This window comes from Tauraco erythrolophus, chromosome 14 (assembly GCF_009769465.1).
Source record: "Tauraco erythrolophus isolate bTauEry1 chromosome 14, bTauEry1.pri, whole genome shotgun sequence".
Lineage (NCBI taxonomy): Eukaryota > Metazoa > Chordata > Aves > Musophagiformes > Musophagidae > Tauraco > Tauraco erythrolophus.
In genome coordinates this window covers 1,034,612-1,046,713 of record NC_141478.1, presented here as the reverse complement: position 1 = coordinate 1,046,713, position 12,102 = coordinate 1,034,612, and the positions used below count along the sequence as shown (strand labels likewise).

Genomic DNA, 12,102 nt, shown 5'->3' with positions numbered 1-12,102 from the left:
CAGAAAAGGGAACACAAAGTCAAATCCATTAAGAAAGGACCACCTCACTTTGAAAGAAAGTCAGAAAATACATGGCTGGTGGTTTTTGCAACAAAATATTAACATGGAACTCACATACAGAAATGGTCTTGGTATGGACTATAGCAGCATAACTCGTAAGCTTAAGTTCTCCAAATTGTTTGTCCCTTTCATCTATAGAAGTTCCCAAGAATAAAAAAATCATTAATATTTTACTTTTGTAGCCTAAGCCTACAGTCAACCCCAGTGCTCCAGTGACCTTCATTATTCAAGAAACAGCAGGCAATGCTACCACATTGATTAATTACTTACAGCTAGCTGTTGTTGCAATGTTTTCACTTGGTTCTGCAGCATTTCAACCTGCTGGTTCTGCCTCTTCGAGGGAATCCCAGTAGTGTAAGTAAGTTGAGACAAGCCATTAAGAGCTTGTTTTAACCGCTCAACATCATTAAGCAGCTCTGTTATCTTAAAAAAAAAAGTACACAAAAACATCATTTAAGGATGTCTCCATTACTGAAAACTAATATTCTTTAACTTTTTTTTTTTTTTGAAGTCTGGTGACCATCAGCAAGCATTGAAGGGTCTTGTCCCAGCTTGCCATCACACTGGCCAAGAGATTTCACAAAGATAGAGGGCTTCATCCTATCACTGGTTCACATTCTGCTTCCTAACATTGAAGTCTGTGGGACCCTGGAGGTCAGCCAGCAACAGAAGTGTCTTATGCTCCAAAATATTCCAGGACTAATTTCTAAAAAGGACAATGAACAGTCAGAAGGCAAGTCAGAGATGCTCAACAAATACAGCTCCAATAGAAGAACGAGCTTATATCCCAAGAGTCTGAAACTCGGCTTGGAAGTTTTAATAGAGTTTAAATACTATATATGATGTTTGAAACACAAGGAACTAGAAAACTCAGTGTCATGCTACCAAACCCAGGACTTCACCTCAGCAGATCTGGGTCAGTCCTGGGTACCTAACGCTCAGCACACAAAGCTGCACCTGAATGCTTAAGTAGCTGTATTTGAAGTCTAGTTCCTTAACCACCAACCTGAAAACATCAAGAGCATCAACAGACACATCCTACCTTGTTATCCTTGGCTTCCACCTGCTTTGCAGATTCCTGTATTCTCTTCTGCAAGTCAATAATTGTTGTCAGTGATTTATCACACCTTTCTTTCTGGTCTTTAATTTCTTGTTCAATACTGCAACTCCGTAACTGAAGCAGCTCCTTTTCATCCTTCAAAGCAAGCTCACTCTTTTAGCTTGCAGAGCCTCTTCACATGCTTCCTCGTACTTCTTACTCATATTGGACAAATTCTCAGCTATGCTATTAATTTGGGCTTCCAGAGTACTTTTCATGGATTTGTATTCTGATACGTCAATCACTTCTTTGCTCTCCAAGTCCGTTAAAGCTTGTTGAGTAAGCTGAACCTCGGACTGCAATGTCAAGATTTCTCATTTTTAACTCTGTTTTCTTCTTCCTTTTCTTTCAAGCTGTTTTTGGTTGCTACGATTTCTTGTTCCAGCATTTCCTTCATTCGTGTATATTCTACCAAAGGTATTGAAGATTTTTTTAGATCGGACAATTCCTGCTGTAGTTCTCCTACTTTGAGTGTTTCTTTGTCATAACATTCCTTCTTACTTCTGAGGGCTTCCTTTAGATCCTCCACAGTGTGACCAAGAGCCTCCTTCAAGGCTTCCATTTGTTCTACTGAAAGATGCTGAGCCTGCACAGTTACGGGTTGCTTGGTACTCTCTTGCAGCTCATCCTTCTCTTCTTTTTGCCCTGTGTATTTCTGCAGCAATTCTCTCAATTGCTTATTCAACTCCTCCATTTTGCTCGTGAACATTTTTTCCATCTCACGGGACTTCTCAGCGAGTACATAGTTCTGCTGCAAGTCGTTTTGGATGGACAAAACGCCGTTTTTGAGCTTTTCATTCTCCTGTTTGCACTTCTTGTTTTCCTCCTCACTTTCTCTGCACTTCTGTGCCTGTTCTTGCAACTGTGCTTTTAATTCTTTCACTGTGGCTTCAAAGCTTTGTTCTCTGTCTTCAAAGGAGGCAACCGGGGCGTATTTTGACTTAATGCATTCTTGAATCGTGTCGAGTTCCTTCTTTTGGGCTTCAATTTCTGCATGCAACTGGAAGATTTCTTCTTGACCCCTCTTATATTCAGCTGTAATCGCAACGTTGTTCTCCTGGAGTTCTTGCATGCTTTTATTTAACGTAGTCACTGCAGCTTCATGATCTTTCAAACTTATATACTCAGTTTGTAACTGATTCTGTAAGAGTTTCACCTTACTTTTCAAAGCTCCGTTTTCTTCATTTACCCTCAGGAATTCTTGCTTTATCTCTTCAGTTTTTTCCTTCAGATCTGACAGGTCCCTATTAGTCTTTTCTAGTGTGTTATTCAAGACTGTTTTGATCTCCTCGTGTGTTGTAGCCAACACGTACTGATCCCTGAGCGTTTCTCTTACGACCGTGTTTTCAGAGACTAGTTTGCACACTTTTGCTTGTTCATCATCATACTTCTTCTGAAGCTCAGCAAGCTGCTTTCCAAGTTCAATGCCATTAGATTTTAGAGCTTCCACTTCTTTTTTGTGCTGCTCTGGAGACAGGTACACAGCTTGGAAGTGGCCGACACTCTCACTTAACTTGGTCTTCTCTGCCAGCAACTTTTCAGCTTCTGCTTTGCTTTCATTGTACTTCTTTGTTACTTCAAAAGCTTTTTTGTCAGGTCACCAACAGCCAGATCATTTGTTTTCTTCAATTCTTCATGAATTTTTAAAGGCACATTCTGGCTTTTAATTTCAGTTTTAAGCATTTGGATTTGCTGCTTAAGCATCTTGTTATCGATCTGCAATCTTTCAAGTTCCTTCTGCAGAGTTTGATTCTTATGTGATAATTCAGAAATTGTCTTCCCAAGCTCCTCATTTTTTTGCTCAAACCCACTCCTCATTTGTTCATGGTCTTCTGGCTTTACGTGCTGAGCAAGTTTAGCTTTCTGATTCTCAGATTCCCTTCTCAAAAGCAAAATCTCTGCCTGCAGTTTTTCATGCTCTCCTTCCATCTCTGCTAACTTCCTTGCTTTTTCATTCACTTCGTTTGACAACAAACTCTTCATTTTTTCAAATTTCTCTGAAGTTACAGAGTGGGCTAGCTTCACTGCCGTTTCTTTGAGCTGCCCTTCTAACTCCATGACATTTCTTCCCCTTTTATCTCGCTCCATCTCCAACTTAACAAGTTCCTTCTGCAACTTTTTGTTTTCCTCCACTAGCCTTCCTTCATCTCTCTTAAATTCTGCCACCAGCAATTCATTCTGCTTAATCTGGTTCCTTAGTTTTCCCACTTCAGCAGAGGCTCCTTCATACTTTGTTTTCATTTCTTTCAACTGCTCCTTCAGCTCCTCTGTTAGCTTACTGTTTCCCGAAGCAGCTTCGTTAGTCAGGTGATCTTTCAGAGCAAGAAAGTGGGTCTGCATTTGCTTAACTTTGCCTTCAGAGTCAAACATTCTTTTCTGTACATCTTTTAAAGCATCTTCCAGTTGTTTTATCTGTCCATCAGATTCCGCCTTGGTTCTTTCACACTCTGATGCCAAAGCTTTACATTCAGATACCTTGTGAGACAGTTCTCTCTGCAGTTTGCTAATTTCTTCTTTTGCTGCACCATAGCAGGTCCTCATGCTGTCAAGTTCTTTCTTTAAAGTTTCCTTCTCTGAACTGGATGATTGGCTCGGTACGGAGAGCTCCAGGGGTCTCAGCATAGACCGAGACTGAAGATAAATGGGCACAAAATAGATATAGGGTTACAAGTTTGACAAGTCACACACATATGAACTGCCATATACACAACTGTCTTAAACCTATGATGATATGAGCATAAAATTTATCCAAGAGATGTTTTCTTAGAAACACCACTCATCTGTTCTTGCCCATACTACAGAACATGCATATTTCAGTTTTTAACAATAAAAATCTTGAATATAGCTCTACCTTACTAATTCCCAATCATCAGACCCCACTGACATTAAAGTGCAGGTATAGTATATTTTATTTCCCTTATTATTCATATTTAATCACTCATCTGCTAGAATAAATTTAAGAGATGTCCTCCATCCCTCAAGCATGTGAATATAATTTTAAAAGGAAACAGAACAGAGCACATCATGGTTAACAGAACATTCTCTCTGAAAAGACTAAGGGGGAACAGTCATTTGATTAACTGCCCAGTAAAGGTCATCTCAAGAAAACCCACCAGTTTTGCCCTCCTGCCATGTGGTCTTCACTACCAACCTTCGCTTCACCACCAGCCATGACAGCTATTTCATGGCACAAGCTTACTCCAAAGATCTCATCCACGCTCCAAGGACCACAAAGCAGTATGTAGCTTCCAGGCATGACCAGCTTAAAGCCACTTAACTCCTGCTTGGGACATGGTTTGGGTTTTTTTGGTTGATTGGTTTTTTATGCCCAAACCCCCCCCTGTTTTTTGGGGTTTTTTTTCAAGAATTGTACATGACCTCATTTTAAACTCCAACTAAGAATAAAAAAACCTGTTAAGACTATTAGGACAACCTTATGTAAAACATGGCAGAAGAGAGAGGATTTTTCTGTGTTACCAGAACACACAAAATACATATATCAGTGAAATCTGGCAAGAAAGTGTAGGATGTACAGATCTATTTCGAGCCATCACTTACTTCTGGAAGCGTTACAGTTGGGATGCTCAAGTGTAAGAGCAGTTTGTCAGTTAGGACCAATCCTTATCATATAGGACTCTAAGGGTCTGATGGACCTTGTTTATAACTGAATTGCTGCTTTAAAAGGTAGTTAGCTGCTGTCAGCAAACAAAATTGGCAGGAAATTATTGTATAACTAGCAGGAAATTAAAGTCTTCTGAATTTTAGCTGAATTTAAAGTATAACAAAATATTTCAAGTATAAAAAAATGGAGATAAAAAAACAATTGCATTTTACAATGAGATCCAGTAGTCTGTTGATTCAGTTTTAAGGATGCCCATTACAGACCAGACCGTCCCACAGCACTCACAGCTATGCCACATGTGTAACTCTAGAGGGCACCAGCAGTTAAAAATAAACAAAGCAAATAGTACTGAAAATGGTGTATTCCAAAGCAATGTTTAATACATGTACATTTGTAGGTATAGTTATGCTTGGGAAAGCTAAATATCTTCATTATATTCTCTCAACAGGAAAAATATTTATTACCTGTGATTCCACAGCAAACACTTGGCTTTGTTTAAGCAGTAAATCTTCTTTCCCTAGATTTGCAAAGCAAACAGCATTAGCCTCCGTTTAGAAACAGCAACACAAGAGCTATGATTTTCCTTCCTAATTTTACTGTGCTCAGTGGGACTGCACCAGGCTGCAAGTTGGTGCGTAAGTACTCGGTATTGAAACAATTCCACTTTAATTCAGTCACAAGGGAAGTCTGGACAAGCTTCTGCTAAGGAATAAACCACCCCTGCTACGCCAGGCTGGGTATGGCTCTGCAGAACAGTCACGAGAGCCACCCTGAGCTGCGGGCATGCCTGCACACCAGCACCCCAGGGAAAAGCAAACTCCTGCACTCCCAATAACTGACCCTTCCCGACAGGCAGGCAGACAGCTCCCAACAGCTCAGCACGGATTAAGTAACATTTTCAGTTACACAAGTGCAAGGCAGGCCTGTAACCCAGTTGGATGCAGAAGACGTTGACTTCCAGAAACAGAATAATTCCCAACAGAAGCGTGAGCCGAGGTCTTGTGCTCGAAGTCACTTGCACAAACCAGACTGCACGCTGGGGTCTGACGTGGGCACACACACACCGGGCTTGGCTACTGGTAGGACCAACACAAGGAAGAGGTGACAAAACCCCACCCTTGGTCTGTGTATTCTAACACCGCGTCACGCACGGCGAGTTTTAAGAATTCAATATACTCACGATTACCAAAGCCACTTCCAGGTCCCGCAAAGTCAGCCTAAAAGCAAGCAGCAAGAAACACAAAAATAAAGCTGAAAATTAATACCAAGTTTTTACTGTGTGTTAAGCTCAGGATTAAAGGGCAGGGAAAGCTTTTACAATAAGACAATCATTTAAGACTTTCAACAGTTTAAAATTGCTTAAGTATTTACTACTGCAAGTATCAATGTTAGATAATATTACAAATCAATTAACGTACTTCATAATATTTGAGTTTAGCTTTGAGAGCTTCAATAGTTCTTAAGCTTTCTTCCTGCTGTTTTTCCTTGGTAGTTAGGATTTTCTTCAACTCATCTTTCTGAAAGAGAAAGAGTGACAAATTGCCAAAGCCATAAGAATGGCCAGATTTATAAGATCTCAAGTAACTTTTAAAAAAAGTTTAGGGAGAACTTCAACCAAAATCAGTGCTGAAAGAATACCTAAATTTTTGATTCTGAAGTTCTTCTACAACACTGCTCCTCTACAAGGAGTCTTGAAGGTTAAGTCAAGGGAACATGCACCAACATAATTTGCTGTTCTTTAGTTTATTTGCATTTATTAGCCTTGCAATACTGAAAGTCGCTAAAGAGATACTTACAACATTAAGACTGTTTTAAAGGTGCCATAGGGATTATGTATATTATTTGTAGGAACATAAACGCGGTACAGCTGTATAAACTGAGTACATATCAGCTATTTCATTTAGCATTTATAGATAGCTTTTCTTTTCTCTATAGTTTTAAATACCATTACTGAAATATGATAGTCGCTTCCCTTATTTCTTAGTTCTATTACACTTTACAGTGATGCATCATACCTCATTTTCAAGATCATCTGCAAACATTTGCTCCTGCAAAAATAACAAAAAAAAATCCCCCCACAAATCATTTTTTCAATAATGTTTAAGGGGCTTATACACAAGTTTATTAGTTGACAGGTCTACCCCAGTTTCTAATGCTACATGCTTCTGACTGTTCCCCTTCCATTTACCACCTAACCTCTGGCAAGTGAGATAAAAACAAACAAAGCTAAGGACATTTGACAGAGCCATGTCTCTTGACATGCATACTAGGAAGCTGGAATACTTTTCCAGTTCTCTAGACCACACACTACTGAGGCAGAAGAGTGGTTTTTCAGTAGAAGTTTGCTGATTTTCGTAAAGTGACTATTAAGGAGTTAATATGTGGTTTTAATTTGTTTGTTTTACACAGGTAATGCTTAAGAGAAGTGCAGACAAGCCAATGATTATGAGAAAAAATACTATTTCTATCCATGTGCTACATTTAGGGGAAGCTGCACACACTTTTGAAACATACCTCTGCAAAAATACAGTGAAAGAGCAAACATGAGCCTCCACAAAGCAAAAAAAAAAAAGTCTTGGTTTTTATTTTCTTCCACAATTGTACTGGTCATTTAGACCTCTAGGAAGGGGGAACTTTTTTCAAAACAGGGCTTCAAATTTGGGTGAGAAATTCCCAGTTGAAACCCTTGTTTCCGATTTTGCCAACTGAAGATCTTCTGTTTCCACTTACAATACAGCTGAAAAACAAGCTGTGATAAAGTACTGACACCAACACGTATATTTAATTGTGCAGGAGAAGTTTACTGCCCAAATTACGACATCCCAGAACACCTCATGGTTCCTGTCACACTGCAGAGGACAGCCATAGATGCTGCTGCTCACACGTACGAGTACCAGTGAAGGACACTAACACGGCTCCTCGCACTTTGACCATTACTACAAGACCAAAGGCTTCTGCAGCAGCAGATGACAGTGACACATACAGAAGTAATTCACAGGAAAGCAGTGAAGCCTGTGTCTACTACACGTGCTTCCCTTTCCACTGCCACCAGCCTTCACCGTCAGCAGCAGGTGGTTACTCCAGTACTGGGTTTACCTCATTCAACTGTAGCTGCAGCCCACTGATTCTACCCAGCAGCATCCTCTGCTCCTCTTGCACTTCTCTCATCCGATCTTTCAAATCTGATTTTCCAACTCCAATTCCTTAAAGAAAAAAAATGTAAATTAAAAAAAAAAAACAAAACACCTCTGAATTACACACAGACTGAGAAATCTAAAAGAACCTGAACCACAATCTTAAGTCATTAAAGACAACAAGCCTTGCCTGACAAGTCCCCTGACAATTTTGTGGCCTTATTCCAGGTCTGTTGCATTCTGAAGGTTTACATAAGCACAAGCTCCAGAGTCCTTCAAGCTTTTCAGCTCTAGATAGCTCTCTCTCATATAGGTGACATACGGTTTTGAAAGCATGAGCAGAGTACGACTGTATCCAATGCTGACAGCACTCAGAAGCTGCTTTACCTGCTGTTTGTTAACAGGTGAAAATAACTGATGTCAAAACAGCTCCTGAAACCCAACCACTGCAGCCAAAGGTGTCACGAAAAAGCCTCACTGGCATGAAGCACAGCAACCTTTAAACGTGCCAACTGTCCCAGCAGCCACACGAATCGCCCAGTACCGCACAACAAACCCAACACGAGAACGGTAGGTCTCTGTGCTGCCAACCAGTCCAGTGCTCACATGCAAACAAGAAAGCATGTTCAACTCTTGCCTGATAATCGCCTTCTGAACTGTGGTAACTACTTTAGCTCAACCCAGAGAAGGTGCATTAGAGATCTTTATCCTTTTATTACAAAGCATTTCAGAACGAAGGCCTCAATTTCCCAGTGGTTTGTTCCCCATAGCTTAAAACGTTGTTTACCTTTTTGAAAACTGTAATGACATAGTAATGAGATGAGAAAGTTAATATTGGTTATTAGAACAACTATGACACCAGGTTACTTTTAGTAAGACACTTATACATCTCGAGAATGTTAAAAAAAAAAAAAAAAAAAATCAGTCTTCCTGGTTTGTGACCCTATGATTTCATTGCAAGCAAAGTAGTAGATAGAAGGTTACGAGATAAGAAAAGTTAAGACATGAAGAGACTTGCAACTATTTATTACAAAGACAAGTATTTTTTTTTTCCTGAACACTTTACAGCTTATCTGCATAACTGCTGCATTAGATAGTCTTCAATTCAGTTTTATGCAAACAGCATATTGACCTTTCTCAACGGAATCGCTAACGCCTACTTACAGCCATCTGGTCTTTAGCACATCTGGTTCATCACGCACACAGGAACACGCAGGGTCACAGAAATCCTGCTCACTTACCTGAGCATTATGTTCTTCTGATACAGCATGACATTCGCCTCCTCCTGTGCATGCAGCCGGTTCCACTTCTGTGACATGTTACTGATCTGTTATTGCAACAGTTAAGCATTAATTTCTGTTCCTGTTGTGTTCTGCAGACATACATTTCAGGGTGGGGGGACAGAGTGGGCTGCTCCCAGCCTCCATTCCAGCTCCCTCTGAGGGACAATTCTACCAACATTCATATTTGACAGATTGCTTCTCAGTAAGAGGTCACTCATGATCTCACCCAGACAGTAAATGGGATGCTTGTCAAAACTCTAATCCGAATATGCACATCATCGAGTATTTTTCAAATGGAAATAGAACACCATCTGATTACAGAGGGAATCTTCTCAGCTACATATGAAGTTAATTCAAAAAATACTGAACTAATTTTGCATCATAAGACAATTTAATCACCCTCTCAACAATACCAGCAATATACTGCCTTGGGAGGTATGTAGTATCAGCAGCCTTACCTTTTGTTCAGGCTGCCTTTCTTCATGGTGTCTCTTCCTAAAAAGCACCACAATAAAAGGTAGTTAAAAAGTGAATTCAGTCAGACTCATGCAACACAGTCAACTAATTCTGTCAAGTTTCAACCTTGGGAGGACGTTTCAAGAAATAGTTACCATCCTCAGTTAATCAGATATGGAAACATTCAAAACCACAAAGTTTTTCCACAAATAAGACTAAATAACTCTTACGATGGATACTGCAATGCCAGGTTCAGCAAGGTTAACACCTTGAGGCAGCAGAGCCTGCATTAACCTTAAAGCTTTATGAGAAGCAAACAGAAACAAAAGCCTTCTTTCCTCTCCCAAACAGGCAGTTTATCACCTTTTTGTTCAAATGACTACAGCTGTCCTCCAAAACAGTTCCTGAAGACAGAGCGGTGGGAAGATACACAATTCAAATGAAAGAACAAGAGCCAACTGCTATAAGTCACATTCTTCATACCTCTGCTGGAATCCTCAACGGCAGCTTTTATCAAGCCAAAATGTCAATATGTCACCAATTCTGGCATAGTAAGCACAGTCATGACCAAGGCCATCAGTCAAGCTAACATCTGCACCATTTTTGAGCAAAACTTCCACTGCGTCCTTGCAGCCGTACTCACAGCCTAACATCAAGGCAGTCCTGGGGATGGGAAGAGAGATGGCATTCAGAGACTCACGGAGCAACCACTTACAGAAATCATCCTTTGTAAGCTTATGTCCAACCACGGAAACTTGAGGCAAGGAATCTGTCCTCTACCAAGAGAGGAAACTAAGCTTTAAAGAGTCATTTAGTCAATGTTTAAATATCTGTTAAAAAGCAAACAAAAACACTGTAACAACAGTACTTCCACGAAACCCAGCATAAGCCTACTGCCTCTGAGAGAGCCACCCCAGTTTTTGAGAGCTCACATGACTTCTGGCTTGCTCTCTATTTACGTACAAACATCAATAGACACGACAAACATGCGACAAAAAGTTTAGACAGAGTTTGGGCAAGTGCTTGGGAGCCCTGGCAATGCCTTGGGAGCCCTGCAATGCCTTCCAACACCTGCCAGCTTCAGAACGTGCAATGCAAGTACCCAGGCTTTGTCCCACAGCAGCTCACGTCCTTTGGCCACAACGAAGCCGCTCTCCAGGAATAACTGGCAGAAGTAGCAGCTACAAACGGAAAGCCCTTTTGCATATTGATCCCAAAGGGTGCAAGAAGCAGCTTTGGATAGAAAAACCCTGAAAGTAACCATGTGCAGTTTCTCTGCTGTCAGTAACAAGCCTGTATGTATTTTAGATGCAAGAACACGCAATTGAAAAAGGCCACACTTATCGACAGTATTGAATCAGCACAACTACTTCCAAATTAAATCCCAGGTTCTTTTCCACTGGCTTGAGCATATTTGTTCTTGTCATGGTTTAAACCCAGCCAGCAACTAAGCAACCAGGCAGCTGCTCGCTCACCACCCCCGGAGGGATGGGGGGCAGAATCAGAAGGGTAAAGTAAGAGAACTCATGGGTTGAGATGAAGACAGTTAACAGGTAGAGCAAAAGCCCTGCGTGCAAGCAAAGCAAAACAAGGAATCATTCACTGCTTTCCAGGTGCTCAGCCACCGCCGGGAAGCAGGGCTCCATCGTGCCTAACAGGTTACTTGGGAAGAGAAACACCATCACTCCACAACATCCCCCGCTTCCTCCTTCCCCCGATTTATCTGCTGAGCATGATGCCATACGGTATGGAATATCCCTTGGTCAGCTGTCTTGGCTGTGTCCCCTCCCAGCTTCTTCTGTCTCCCCCCAGCCTGCTCAGGTTAGGGTTGGGAGCAGAAAAGGCCTGACTGTGTAATCACTGCTCAGCAATAACCGAGACATCCCTGCGTTATCAGCACCAATCCAAACCAGCCCCACACTAGCTACTGGGAAGCAAAGTAACTCTGCCCCAGCCAAAAGCAGCACCATTCTGTAGCCTGAAAGCCAAGGGCAGCTTTCTACCCTCTTAAGTCCGCAGGTGTTCCGACACCACTCTGCACCCTTACCTGTTTTGTTTGTCCCTGGCATTAACATCTGCTCCTCTGTCTATCAGAAGCTGACAGACTGTGGGACGACACATCTGAGTGGCCAGCACTAGTGGTGTCCTCCCATCCTGAAGAGAGGAAGGGGGAAAGAAATAAGTAAAGGGAGAGAAAGCAGAGAAAGTGTAAGAACTCCAAGAGAGTTTGTACAGGAAAGAGCTGTAAGCAGCAACTTACTCCATCTTTGAATTCACTGAGGCCCCATGATCCACAGTAGTTTGTATGCTAGAGGAACAGTCTGACATAGCTTTCAAGAGAAAAAGAAAGAGCAAGTTATATACTGCTGAAAACAGTCTTTGTGAAATGTCAAACACTTCCTTGGGTGTATTTGTTTCACAAAAATTCATGCAACTAAATTAGAGCAT

At 41.2% G+C, this 12,102-nt stretch overlaps 1 protein-coding gene across 1 annotated transcript in view; it reads right to left on the bottom strand.

The window, feature by feature from the left end:
• Positions 1–12,102, bottom strand: part of UACA (uveal autoantigen with coiled-coil domains and ankyrin repeats) — a 31,466-nt gene that overhangs the window by 1,419 nt on the left and 17,945 nt on the right. The window contains 17 exon segments of the mRNA XM_086620551.1: positions 331–483; positions 1,103–1,272; positions 1,275–1,475; positions 1,478–2,743; positions 2,746–3,790; positions 5,246–5,298; positions 5,962–5,998; positions 6,200–6,298; positions 6,797–6,829; positions 7,878–7,966; positions 7,969–7,984; positions 9,080–9,101; positions 9,657–9,693; positions 10,138–10,178; positions 10,180–10,317; positions 11,702–11,808; positions 11,911–11,984. Of these exon segments, the coding sequence (XP_086476677.1) occupies positions 331–483; positions 1,103–1,272; positions 1,275–1,475; positions 1,478–2,743; positions 2,746–3,790; positions 5,246–5,298; positions 5,962–5,998; positions 6,200–6,298; positions 6,797–6,829; positions 7,878–7,966; positions 7,969–7,984; positions 9,080–9,101; positions 9,657–9,693; positions 10,138–10,178; positions 10,180–10,317; positions 11,702–11,808; positions 11,911–11,984 (3,581 nt within the window).